Source organism: Penicillium pulvis, assembly GCF_028828015.1.
Source record: "Penicillium pulvis strain IBT 33274 chromosome Unknown contig_1_segment0_segment0, whole genome shotgun sequence".
In the NCBI taxonomy this organism is placed as follows: Eukaryota; Fungi; Ascomycota; class Eurotiomycetes; order Eurotiales; family Aspergillaceae; genus Penicillium; species Penicillium pulvis.
In genome coordinates, this window is record NW_026643074.1 from 1,616,668 (window position 1) to 1,630,248 (window position 13,581).

At 48.0% G+C, this 13,581-nt stretch overlaps 5 protein-coding genes across 5 annotated transcripts; 3 read left to right on the forward strand and 2 right to left on the reverse strand.

Moving 5' to 3' along the window:
* Positions 1-127: 127 nt before the first annotated feature.
* Positions 128-2,044, reverse strand: N7503_003558 (uncharacterized protein; the record flags this gene model as incomplete). Its single annotated transcript, XM_057063105.1, has 1 exon — positions 128-2,044. The coding sequence occupies one exon, from the start codon at positions 2,042-2,044 to the stop codon at positions 128-130; it is 1,917 nt and encodes a 638-aa protein (XP_056924020.1).
* Positions 2,045-3,941: 1,897 nt separating this feature from the next.
* Positions 3,942-5,308, forward strand: N7503_003559 (glycoside hydrolase family 28 protein; the record flags this gene model as incomplete). The annotated part of the gene is made up of 5 exons (XM_057063106.1): positions 3,942-4,193; positions 4,249-4,674; positions 4,729-4,858; positions 4,915-4,999; positions 5,056-5,308. 5 exons carry the CDS (start codon positions 3,942-3,944, stop codon positions 5,306-5,308), a joined length of 1,146 nt encoding a protein of 381 aa, XP_056924021.1.
* Positions 5,309-6,544: 1,236 nt separating this feature from the next.
* On the forward strand, positions 6,545-6,947 carry N7503_003560 (short-chain dehydrogenase reductase; the record flags this gene model as incomplete). Its single annotated transcript, XM_057063107.1, is given in 3 exon segments — positions 6,545-6,646; positions 6,710-6,802; positions 6,822-6,947. The coding sequence occupies 3 exon segments, from the start codon at positions 6,545-6,547 to the stop codon at positions 6,945-6,947; spliced, it is 321 nt and encodes a 106-aa protein (XP_056924022.1).
* Positions 6,948-7,143: 196 nt separating this feature from the next.
* On the reverse strand, positions 7,144-8,921 carry N7503_003561 (SGNH/GDSL hydrolase family protein; the record flags this gene model as incomplete). Its single annotated transcript, XM_057063108.1, has 10 exons — positions 7,144-7,443; positions 7,497-7,733; positions 7,787-7,846; positions 7,911-8,004; positions 8,059-8,146; positions 8,266-8,387; positions 8,439-8,491; positions 8,552-8,588; positions 8,672-8,678; positions 8,726-8,921. The coding sequence occupies 10 exons, from the start codon at positions 8,919-8,921 to the stop codon at positions 7,144-7,146; spliced, it is 1,194 nt and encodes a 397-aa protein (XP_056924023.1).
* A 2,546-nt stretch (positions 8,922-11,467) lies between these two features.
* N7503_003562 (acyltransferase family protein) lies at positions 11,468-13,023 on the forward strand (the record flags this gene model as incomplete). Its single annotated transcript, XM_057063109.1, has 3 exons — positions 11,468-11,581; positions 11,639-12,266; positions 12,320-13,023. The coding sequence occupies 3 exons, from the start codon at positions 11,468-11,470 to the stop codon at positions 13,021-13,023; spliced, it is 1,446 nt and encodes a 481-aa protein (XP_056924024.1).
* Between the last annotated feature and the right edge of the window lie 558 nt (positions 13,024-13,581).

Here is a 13,581-nt window from a genome sequence, read left to right on the forward strand (position 1 = left end):
CGATTTGTTCTTAAATTGGAAGATTATGTTGAAATGAGAAATGGCAAATTGAATATTGACTAATATATCCTTCTTTCGTCATCTAAACTGAAAGCGTTTCTTCATAAATACCAGCGGAAAGATCTATTTACGCAAGGCTCTTTACAGCTTCGACAATGTCGTCGGGACCAAGTCCCTGAGCATTGACCTGCTCGTACAAGCCACCACTGCCCTCCTTGATAGCGCCGATAGACTTGAACTTGGGAGTCAATTTGCGCTCCAGGAGATGAGTTCCAAGACGCGAGCCAAGACCGGTCTTCTGAGCAATAGACTCAACAACCAGGACGAAGGGAGAAGATCCGTAGTGCTTGATAGCTTCCTCGTCAACCACGTTGAGAGTAGGCTTGTTGATCAAACCAACATCCAGACCGTCTTTGCGCAGACGCTCAACAGCATCTAAGGACCGGTAGAGCATGTCACCGTAAGAGACGATGTAGCCTGCAGTTCCCTTGCGAATGGTCTCCTCTTTACCAGGCACGAACTTGTAGTCCCCTCCATAGAGCTTCTCGTCAGTGCCCTCCTTGAGGATGTAGGGAACCTTAGAGCGGGTAGAGAAGATGAATCGCATGCCAGTGTCCCAGAACACCTTGTTCACAACGGCTGTCATCTGCTCACCATCGGCGGGGAAGTAAAGAGAAGTGGACTCGGCATCCATCAACCCATTATCGGCGAAGAAGTGGTTCAGGCCAAAGTGGCATGTGTTGTCTGCCATCTCATCGACACCACTGTGCGAAAAGTGGGAAAGCACAGTACAGCCGTTGAGACGTGCCATGGTGATTTCTGAAATGCACATCTCCAGGAAAGCGGAGAAGGTGGAGAAGACACCCTGGCGTGTGCCATCACTTCCAAAGCCGAAACCAGCAGCAGCGGAGAAGTTACCTCGCTCCATGACTCCTGATGGTACGAAGACTTCGGGGTGCTTGGATTGAATGGCCTTCAGTCCAGTTGAGCCGGCAAGATCGGAGTCAATAACCATGACCCGGCGCGCGGCCTCCTCCTTGCTCAAACCGTCAAGAATGCCGTTGACAGCTTCACCGAAGATAGAGCGGTTGGCGCCCTTATCCTTGGTAGAGCCCTCGTACTTGTGGGGGTTGGATCGTCCCTTGATCTCGTCGTAGAAGGCAAGCTGCTCCTTGCTGTAACCGCGCTTGGTAAGGTACTTGCGGGCGATATCGACAGTAATGACATCGTGGGCATGGGTTTCACCCTCGATACCCTCAATGCCAGTAGCCATAATCCGATCCACGATGACAGCGGCGGGACCATTGTAGTTGATGACCTCGCACATGGCACCATACAGCGAATCAATGTTCTCACCCTCAGCCCGGACAACGTGAAGACCGTGACCAGTCAGTGTTTTTCCAACATCGTAGCCCTTCTGATATTGCGACGGATGTCCGGCAATAGTAACGTCATTATTATCAACGAAAACCTTAACATTCAGGTTTCTTGCGACGGCAATCCGCGCCGCCTCAGCATCATTTCCTTCCATCTGAGATCCGTCCGAGCCAAGCATAAGCACACTCTTATCCTTGTTGGCCATCGAGATACCGTTGACCATACCCCACATATGGCCGAGACGACCGGAGCTGAACTTAACGCCGGGTGTGAGACCGAGTTCGGGGTGACCGGGAAGCTTGGAGTCGGCGTCGCGGTAGTTGAGGAGGTGGTCAGGAGCGATCTTACCATCTAGGGCTGCTAGAAGGTATTGTGTGGCCACTCGGTGACCGGCTTCATCGAAGATCGCGTCATAGAATCCATTGGGATTTGCGTTCATGAATGCGAGGAGGACACAGACTTCTGGTGCCGTGTCGTATGGGCCTCCTGTGTGGCCTGAGACACCACGGGCAGCACCAGTTGCCGTGAAGGCAATGATTGCATCTCTGAAGACATTGATGTTGTGCAAGAGATCCTGCTTTTGCTCAGAGGTGAGACTCTTGTTCTTAGGATCCAGCTTCAGCTGCTTGAACTGCTTCAGATCGACGGGGAATTTGTGACTCGACATTTTGAAAATATTTGTCGACCTAGTCAATGGTAGGGAATTTGAATTTCTTATTGAGAAGAGGGGCTCACTGCAGGTAAAAAGTCTCTGTTGCTACAAAAAACCGGATGCATTTGCTGAGGGGGTGGTTGACGTCATCGAAATGCAGCTGCCAACTACCGCTTGGTGGGGTTGAACGTACATGATTGGAATGTGACAATTTGGATTACATGAGATAGACAGATTTTTCAATGTCTTACATGATGACATGTACAATCAAAATTGAAAGATTTCTAAGCTATATTCTTTGCGTTCTTGAAGACTTACCAATCTAGCGCGCAACTATTGTTTATCTAAACCATACATAAAAGATAGCTGGCCGTGATTTGGCGACCAATGGCTCGATTGAATTCTAATCTGTGCTCTATTATTGATATGGACCATTGAAGGTAATTTGTCCTGTGATTTAGCTGGTATGGCATTTGGTAGTTCTATCTACTTCAACTACATGTATGTAAGTTTTGAGTGGGGCATGAGGCTACAAGTGGGGATATGCAGAGATCTTCAATATAATGATGGGAAAGGCCATATATTGTGTAGAAATCTTACTTTTGGTCGATCTTATTGGCCAGAGGAAAATATGAATAAATTTGCCAAAAGGCATGACTCGGGTGGCTCCCAAGCCCCTATCTTGGTCATGCTAACCAAGCAACACGCTAATTACAACTATCGCCGAAGGATGGGCTCACCGAGAGACGATCCTGTAAAGGAGATAATGGATTTGATTGCTTTCATTTTACTAGACCTTTGCATCATTCAGGCTTTAAAGATTTCTCAGACACATCGTTATCTTGAGCCACACAGAGAAGAAAAAAGCGACACATGTCCTTGTTAATTTGCCTCTTGTCCGGCTCTGTTCCGGCTCTAAGCATTTGGTGGACGCACGTCGCTCATCTAGACTGCAGAAAGTGTAAATGATGACGCGGTGGAGTAATCACTAGAAACAAGAACGGTTAAGCTTCACTCTAATTAAGTAGCTCGCCGTTTATGCCCCACAAGACCATAACCATGGCAAGTGCTTATCAAGGAACCTCAATAGGATGTCTCACTATGTACCAATCTTAGAGGCTAGAATTTCTCGGAGATAGAGGAATACTGTTGAAACATTATTGTCTTGAAATATTGTCCACTGCGGAGTAATATCCAAATGAATACAAGCTTAATAGTTCCGGTGGAACCCCCGCATGAACCCCTCCCAAGTCCCGTTCTTCCCTTTGCCAATGCCACAAGGCGCCCCTTTCACTCTCCATCAATCATAGCCTGCGGATCTCCCAGTTCCCCAGATAAATCTACACATATCTCCATCGACAATAAACGAGTGGTGGCAAAAATAAATCCCGTTCAGATGATCAGGACACGTAAACCGCGGAACGGCCCGTGCTCCTATACGCATGAAACAGCGACCTTCACTGGGCGGATGTGATTTACCGGTTGAGTGGTGCTCCGGGATTTGGTGGCGCATAGTGGCGTTTCTTAGCTAAAAGTGAATTGAAACCATCAAGGTTTCAGTTCTCGGAGGCTATTCTTCCTATTCGCTACTTCCCCTGGATTTCCTGAAGAAACCCCACATTTGCTTGAATTCTTAGTAAAATATGAATAATGTGGCCCTTAATCAACACTGGTGTTTGACCACCAATAGCCACTTCACGAGTTGGTACGGTTGCTCTGGGATTGGAGGATAATCGATTGCTTAGCGTGCTTGATGCCGGCTAGTTCGGTAGACTGGACTGCTTCATGAATTGTCCGGTGTAGGATGATGGGTCCAGGTTGGCTATAAAGTGAGTGAATCCCTCGGCCAAATTCCAGGACAAAGCAAACAGCTCGAATCAATTGACAAGAAAGCAATAGATTCTCAGTCACAATGAGCAAGCTGATCACTCCTCTCGTGCTTGCCGCATTGGCTGCGGGCGTGGTGGCTTCTCCCGTCGCTGAACCTGCCATTACTGAGGCGCCAAGCCTGGCCAAGCGAGCCACCAGCTGTACATTCTCTGGTTCCGAGGGAGCTTCTAAAGCCAGTGTTTCTCAGAAGTCGTGCTCCACCATCATTCTGTCGGCTGTCGCTGTGCCCTCCGGAACCACTCTTGATCTCAGTGATCTGGAGGATGACACTACCGTATGTAATATCTGAACGCAATTCCCCTATTTCTTTTGCTGATGAGATTTGATAGGTCATTTTCGAAGGCGAAACCACCTGGGGCTACGAAGAATGGGATGGACCCTTGCTCCAAATTTCCGGCACTGGCATCACCATCAAGGGTGCAACTGATGCGTACCTCAACGGTGATGGAGCCCGCTGGTGGGACGGCGAAGGAAGCGATGGTGGTGTGACCAAGCCCAAGTTCTTCTATGCCCATGATCTCATCGACTCGACCATCACGGATCTCTACATCGAGAACACACCCGTTCAGGCTGTCAGTATCAATGGATGTGATGGATTGACTATCACTGATATGACCATCAACAACGAAGCTGGTGATACTGATGACTTGGGTGCCAATACCGATGGATTCGATATTGGTGACAGTACTAGTGTTGTTATCACTGGTGCGAATGTGTACAACCAGGATGACTGTGTTGCTGTGAACTCTGGCACTGTATGTTCCCTTACAAAAACTAACCAGGCCACTCAAAGACTGACATAATTATAGGATATTACTTTCGAGAACGGTGTTTGCTCCGGTGGACACGGACTGTCGATCGGTAGTGTTGGCGGCCGCAGTGACAACACCGTGGATACCGTGACCTTCTACAACAACGAGGTCAAATCCTCCGTCAATGGTAAGGAACTCCGATCTCTATGATAGATTACACATGACTTACGAGATTTAAAACAGGTATTCGCATCAAGGCCACTGAGGGAGACACCGGAACCATCAAGGGCGTCACCTACAATGAGATTACTTTGACCGATATTTCCAAGTAAGTGTAGAGAAGGATATGGCATGGGTAGATCTTTTACTAATTGAAAATGACAGATACGGTATTCTCATCGAGCAGAACTACGACGGTGGTGATCTCAAGGGAACAGCTACCAGCGGTGTCCCCATTACCGACCTCACAATCGAAAACATCTCTGGCGTCGATGCTGTTGCCTCGAGCGGTTACGACGTTGTTATTGTCTGTGGAAGCTCTGGCTGCTCTGACTGGACTTGGAGTGATGTTGATGTCACTGGTGGAACCACATACAGTGGCTGCACCAACGTTCCCAGTGGAATCAGCTGCAGCTAAGCACCCTTGGGTCTCACCTCTATAGGTACACATGTGAACCCGCGAACCAGTGGCATTTAGCCTCCGGACACCCAGGTGGTGACGGAGGAAGCAGCTTGTAATTTGTTTGCTTGTATTTTGTTTATTATTTTACTTTCTCTTGGTGCGCCAATTATAGTCCCACAATTTTATTCATCTCATATTCCGCTCTCTTCATTGGCATGCAAGCAAATAGCGCTTTCGTGACTAACGCTGCATTGTCCACAATATTAGGACTTGAAATAAGACCGAGGAATCATGTAACTCCTGGTATGAGTATTGTACAATGCACCTAGCGATCAGTCCTGAAGAGAATCCAGAAGTTTCAGAAGATCCTACCACGGTACCTCAGTGAAATTGGCATTTAAGTAACAATCAGACAGGTATGATTTAATGAGCTTTATTCATGCGACACCGAATCAAGGATAGCACCGATGGATGTGTTTTGCAATTTAATGCAAGGTGCATTTTTGGTGTTAAGGGGGGGTCCAAGAGGGCGGGTAATTGTGTCGAAAAATTGGGGGCCAGATTGATATTATGCCAGGGGCATAGGGCTGAACGGGAACGTTTGATACTTCGATCGCTCTAGAAAGCCCAAGTGGACCGATCCACTGCGATAAACTCCTTGTGGAGACTTCATAGACAATCTCCCGTGAGCCGAACTCAGAAACACTTAATTCAAGCTTAAAGCGACTGTAAACACTCACAAGGCTGCCGCTCTAGACTCCGCTACGCCAGCCTTGCGACCCACCGCGCGAGCCTTACGACTGACATAGTGTGAAGCGTCAATACTTTACTCACTACATATAATATCAAGTTTCTCCCATCCTCTCTCCCTCACAGTCAGACCTTGGTCAATTCTAATGCCTGACATGCTGAGCCCGCTCTTAAGGCTTCTGCCTTCAAAAAACCAGGTTCGCATTACACAGCCACTGACAATCGGCCTCGGAGCTCTGAGATTCATTGGCCCTTTTTCTTGAGTCAACTCGTACTTATCCAGACGAGTCTTTAATGATGCCACAGCCACGCTGCCCTGGGAACCAGAGCGGGAAATCGTAGTCGTGACAGGTCGCTCCAGCGGAATCGGAGCAGCAATCGTTGAGCTGCTAGCGCAAAAGGGTATAAGACTCTCATTCTGAACGTGACAGAGCCACGGGAGGTGCCGAGTACGGAGACAACACCTTCCAGATCCCAATCCAACAAGTGTCATTATTGACGATGACAGGATTGAACAAATTTCTCTACCAAGTCGATCTCGCCAACCCCAAAGCAATAAGATCAGTCGCAGCAAAAGTTCGCTCGGAACATGGGGACCCCACAGTTCTCATCAACAATGCAGGCATTGAATTCAACAAACCTATATTAGACCTATCATAATCCCAGATTCGAAGGACCTTTGATGTAAACATCCTCGCTCATTTCCTGCTTGTCCAGGAATTCTTACCGGACATGGTATCTCGTAACCACGGTCACGTGGTGAGTGTAGCCAGTCTAGCCACTGGATATTGCCGTTTGTGAGGGCTTTGCCCTGTTGATTCCAGGAGCTTATCAGAAATCGGCTTTCCGTGAAGAGAATAGCTGCGCTGGCATGAGTCAAGACGTTTACCGAGTTCTCACCTAGAAATAGAGGGGGTTTCAGGATGGACTAGGTACCAAGGGCTCCCCGCTCTTGGATGGCAGCTCTTACTCGGTATCGCGGAAGAATACTAGACTCAGACTTCATTCAAAGTTCATTCAAATGCTGATATGCAAGACATATATATGTACCCAGGGTCTAAGGATATTATACAAATATTATATGGTAGGTAATTTCATACCTAGTATTCTTGCTGATCATTCCAATAGAGTGTTCCATGCTGGACCTCTCCCATTGGCTCAAGTTTCCACCTCATGACCATCCGTGTCCACTGCAGCAAATGGCTTGCTAGTTTGATATGGCCCACATCTGTTGGGTGGTTCTTCGGGTTGATATCATTGTGCTGAAGGATGCCAGTGGTGTCGAAATAGTAGACGAATCCACGATCCTTGAAGTGTTGGTGGACTTGTCTTCCCTCCTCTTCGTAAACCATGTTCGGGACATACGAGAAGCCTTGTTTCTCCCATACTCCCCATTGGGACTGTTGGAGTTAGTAAGAGTGGGAAGTGAGACAAGGTAGTGTGAGTCACATACCATGATGAGAATGACGGCGTGTGGCCATGTGCTGTGGATGTCCTCGATAAGGTTCACGTAGGCATGATAGAAATCTCGTGGAGGAATTTCATTGGGGTGGCGGTGGTCGTTTCCACCCAGTTGGATGATGACAAGATCAGCGGGTTGCTCGGCGGAGTTGTCGAAGATTTCGGGTTCTTCGGGGTAGAAGGCACGGGATCGACCACCGGGATCTGATGCACGGTGCCAGTACCAAGTCTATTTGAGTAAGTCAGTTGCATTCCTGAGCGGGCGCGAGGTAGATGACATACCATTCCGTGGGCACTGCCATCATAACATTGCTTGTCTACCAGACAGACACCGGCATACGACTGGAGTTGCAGTTTTAGTAACGGGCAAGACTGTTGGGTGGGTGTCCGAGACAGGTGAACTTACAGTGAGAGTATGCTCAACATTGCCCAGGCCAGCCACAAAGAGGTAGGCCCAAGATGAGAGAGTTTCATAAGAGCCGTACTGTCCCGAGGCAATTCTATAATCAACAGTCAGAGAAGCGATAGATCCAGCCAATGATTAGTGTACTCACGATCCACCAATGACTTCCACCTTCTTGGCATATCTAGGTGGGATGGTGAGTTCAGCCGTGCTGGCAGTAGATACACCGGCAATTTGAACTGTGCGAAAGGTCAGCAAAAGAAATGGATGTGAGTATGATGTCACTTATCCAATGCCCCAGTTCGTCACTGAAAAGATGTTAGCTGTGGTACAAATCTTTCAAAGCATGTGTGCATACCTCTCATTTCGAAGATCTTGGGCACGTCGACTATATCGTCGGCCAACTCTGTCCAAGGACCAATGAATTGGTAAGTGGCGTCAGCAGTCACATTGGAAAACTGCCAGTCAAGGGATCCAAGTCTATGTGATATCAGTAGTGAGCCTGAGAGATTTGGTCACAGCATTTCTTACCTATATGCAACAAGCACGCCATCACTTGTGGACGGCCCGAAGCTAATTGCGAGCTAGAAGGATAATCATGTCAGAAGCTTGAGATCGAAGATTGACATTATGCCAAGACATACCTTATTCCCCGAGAATTGGAGCTTGATTCCGGGGGCTCTAGTGATTGCGATAAGACGTTAGAATCCGGTCAGATAAGGGGCCCAACAAGGCCAGTTTGCTACGAGATTGGGGAGACACACGACCACCCTATACACATGTTAGAAACAATCATATACAAACACTTGAGAACGTACATGAAATATGTTTACTGTCCCATCGGCCCTTGTATGCGATCTCCGGTACATCGGGCGCATAGTTACGCCAGGAGTCGTCCAGGGAAATCACAGGTGCTTGTCCGGGGTACGGATCCTCCTTCACTTGCCCGTTCTGCAAGATCGTGGCCGAAGCCAACGACCACAACAACGTCAAACCTAGATATGCCACTCGCATGGTCGCTAACCTGTTGATGCGATGGAAGGTAAACAAGTTCAAGAGGCACGAGGTCAGTTCTCCATTCTCGAATGTGGTCAAGTGGTCAAGAATACTAATAATGGCGTGATGGGATCCACACGCGTTCCCGTTTTGATTCGGTCCTCCAGGGGAACACGAAAAATCCCCAAATGAATAAAAACCGATAAGACCGAAACTGCCTGCTTCCGGTTACGTTACATGTCTAATCCCGCGAAAGAGCCAAGAAGTTCATCTGAACCAACGAAAGTGGCGTTGCATTTGTGCGAATCAATCCCGGGGAATGGATACCGCCAAGTACTAAGAGTGGATGGGGCCTCAGGGGTTATATCCCATGAGCGCCACCATCCGCCGCTGGGCGCCGGAGGCTCGGCTAGAAGTCAGGTGTGATTTGTTGGGAAGTCGGGAAAAGCCAGTCAGACAAGGGCTTGGTATTTACAGGGTACTAAAAAAAGGGGGGCCTTTGGAATACCCTGAATACCCTGAATACCCTGCGCGCCTCCAGAATGACAGGATGGAAAACACAACGTAAACTCGCAAATTGGGGACATTTTTTTCTTGGCGACAGGCAGCAGAGAAAAAAGCAAGCTGAGAGTCTGAAGTACATATTAATCCATGCATCCTCCCACTCGGCTGCATCGTTCAAACGACGATCCTGTCAATCTTTCCGAGAGTTGGACCCTGAACTGGTCTCCACTCCGACGTATCGGAGGCCGCAACGAAGGGGAAAGGGGAGCGGCTTGGCCCCTGCGAGCCTATGAGGACCAAGCACCCAAAATTGTGCACCGATCCTTCGACCTGGATTCTCATAGGGCTCAGGGAATTTTACATTGGTCTGTCTCGTGAGGCAGTGTATGCATCCAATATTAATTATCCCCTACTAGCCTGTCAACTAATAAAGTATTGTTTGCCTTTTCAAGCCTGGCTCCAATCATGTATTCGTTTCCGTATCGCGGACCTCTTCGTGTCTCAAAAACTCAGGGGGCTTACGTCTTTTTCTTTTTATTTTCCCCAATCCCAGAAATTGGGGGGACGCCAAGAACAATCATTGACTAACAGGGTCTATTCCGACCGGCCCAGCTTCTTGGCAGAGACAAATTGATCTTGCTACAGATAAACCAAGAACGAGTTCCCTGCCCACGCTTCAGCCCTGTAGATCACAGGAGTTCGAAGTAAATTCACCATTTACACGAAACACCAAGATACAAATGACATTCTACCCTGCATTCTGGAAAAGAAATTAGTAAATTTAGTTTTGCATGAGGCGTGATTGCCAAGACCCGAATGCGGTTTTATAATACCGTAAGCCCTGATACGGGAAGCTCTGATAGGGTTCCGTGGCCTATCGGTTTGCCCCAGGCCCATCGCCGATCTTGTTTGACAAGGATTAGGTCAAATGGCGTCATTTGACTTCGACTACATGCAATCGTGGTAATGTAAAATGAAGTTTCCAAGGTTCATCTGTGAGACACAATCCGCCCATATTCCTTTACGAAAACGATTTCGTTTAGGGGGCCTGATGGGGGGCAAATTGGAGAAGAGGCTCGAAATAGATTGTAGGGCAGAGCCAAGAGACAGGACCCTGGTTTTTTTTTTTTTTTTTTTTTGGAAACAAAATCCCACCCCACGTTGTCCATGCGGGCTCCGGACCCATCGCGCCAGTCATTTTGGTATTTGCGTTTCAGCGAAATCTTGCGCCATTCGCGCCGGCCTTTGCACATAGCTGGAGGCGAGGCAAGGATTCATATTGATTGGTGTAAGTTCATTCAATTGCAATTGACCCAGTAGGCTAGTAACAATCATTCATTCAATGCTCGGAGATTTGTGAAGCTTTAACGCGTTATGAGCTCGGCCATAATCACCATTTTAGAGACATGTATACGAGCTGACAGCGGGCTTTTTTAAGAGAGCGGATGAGACGGATCCCACTATAGTCTTGGAGACAGTGGATGTGTCTTTCCGAATAACCCAGTGATCATCCCTGCTGCATAGGAAAACACCAATGGAACCTCCAACTATCGGCACCACTTTGTATACTACTCTGTCCAATACAATGCCCTGTGGAGAAGAATAGGCACAAATCGTTCCTTCAGAGCACAAACCACAATCTCCTTCTGGCAACTGATCTACCCCATCTTGGCTGTGAAGCCCGAGCCAAGGATGCATGTGTTGGGTCTCATGCATCCCCACCCGCGGGAACCTCCTATCTTCCGCCCTACTGCTGTAAATTATTCAAAACCCCCAAGCCTCCCCACTCTTCTTTATCCACGTCCGTTCTCTTTCGTACCAGGCGTATTTAGATCTTGGCACTTCCTTCTTGAAGTCATTGCCAGCCCTCATTTCATTCATTTTTCCTCACGTCGACTCGTGACCCCCTCAGTCGTTTCCTCATTTTTCCCTCACATCTCACATTCCAACATTCCCTTGCGGAGATCTTTCTCTTCTGGCTAAGAGGTAGATGCATCGATGACTGATTTCTGATTTGACTTCACTCTTTTATTTGATCTCGCTTTGCGACAACAACAATCATGGATTATGTCCAGCCGAGTCACCTATATACTCGGATCTTGGAAAACCTTCCCTGGAAATCCGGCGACCCGAATGCCAAGGGCGACCCAAGGAAAAGTGTGAAATGGATTGATGTAGGTTCACATTACTAAAATTAGATCGGAGATTCATAATGCTAATGTGGTGATCAGGGCCTGAGAGGTATTGCTTCATTCCTGGTGGTGATGACCCATTTGGCCCGAGCATGGGATTACGATCTATTTGCCCCGCGTGACGATGTAGATCTTCCTCCACGCATCTTGCAGTGGCCCGTTTTCCGTATTCCCTGGCAGGGACGTCTAGGTGTTACGATCTTCGCCTTTCTGACAGGTTATGTCTGCGCCTTGAAGCCCATGAAGCAGGCTCGAAATGGCGACCACCTGGGTTCATTCACGTCTGTCGCTAAAAGTGCGTGGCGTCGTCCGCCTCGTCTCATTTTCCCCGCCACCATCGCCTTGATCATCTCGTGGGTGATGGCTCAGTGTGGTGCCTTCATTGCCGCGAACCGGTCTGACTGCTGGTGGTGTCGTTACGCCTCTCCCGATCTGGAGGACTCTCTCTGGAAGGAATTCATCCGCCTGTTTGAGAACTTTTTGGGTGTGTGGACTACTGGATACATGGCATATGACGATCACCAGTGGGCCCTGCTGCCATTGCTGAAAGCTTCCATGCTTGTCTATGTTATGATTTGTGCTGTTCAGTTTGTCAAATTCCGATGGCGCTTGGGCATTTACCTCGGAATGCTCTTGTACTTCCACCAGGACGCCGCCAAGAACACTGGTAAGTTTGTCAAGACACGAATAGTCATTTTGCACGGCTAACATGAATGACAGAAACATTCCAAATGCAAGCCATCTATGGCATGGCTCTTGCAGACCTTTCCTACGAGATGTCCTTCCGAGAGTTCATCGAAAAGCACAAATGGCCTCGCAGAGTCCTATGCACCCTCCTCGTCTCTGTCGGTCTGTTCATCTGCTCCTACCCCGGCGAGCACCCAGAATGGGCCACGTGGTCCAACTATATGTTCGAGCTCGCACACTACATCTTCCCCCCCGATGTCAACATCGGCAAACGCTACTCAGCAATTGGAGTCGACCTCATCATCTTCGCAATCTACATCTCCCCCTCAACAAAAGACTTCCTCTCTAACACCCTTCTCCTCTGGCTCGGTAAACAAAGTTTCGCCGTCTATCTCGTCCACGGTACCCTTCTCCGTACAGTGCTGTGCTGGATGCTCTACGGCATCACTGGCCAGCCCTGGGATGGTTATCCAGTTGATGGAAATGGCCAACCTCTCCTAGATGATAATGGTCAACCACTCGAGCCACACTGGATCCCCATCCGCCCGCCCTGGGTTGTGGCCATCTCAATCCCAGCGTGGATTGCATTGGTCTATCTATGTGCGTCCCTCTGGACATCGTACGTGGATCCCTTCTGTGCGAAGATGACGCACAAGTTGGAAAAGATCATGTTTGAGCAGGATGAGAAGTCTGCGGAATCTCTTCCTCTTAATTCCATGCCGATGACTACTGCGTAGGCAGTGTGTCTGAAGCCATCATTTCTGTTTACTTTTTTACTTTGCTTTTTCACATATGTCCTTGTACGTTTAAGTTGTCGGACGACTCTGCATTTGAGCATTTCTGATGAAACGAAGCCGCTTGGAGTTTGGTTTTCTTTCGAATGTATATATTTTCATTCTTTCATACTTTCTTTTACATATTTTTATTTTGGGAAATACCATCTGTCAATAACTTTGGACTCTTTCCTCGATGTTTCTTTTCTTCATTGTGTTTGGATGACTGTACAGCTGACAGGATCTCCGAGTACCGGGATCCCGGAGTCCGACCATGGCCCGTTCCTCATGTACAAAAGCTGAAACGTTGGGCACTTTGCATAGGAAACCGAGGTCCAAGGGTTACCTACCCTTGCCCCTCAATTTACTTTATCTTATCATCTCAATACATTCCTATCTGAAAATGACTATCAAAAATATGTGCAATCTGGGTTGCATTACATCAAATTAATCCGGAAGATATCAAGCGCAGCAGCATAATCTATTTGAAACAACAACCTTGCAAATACAGAGACCGATAAA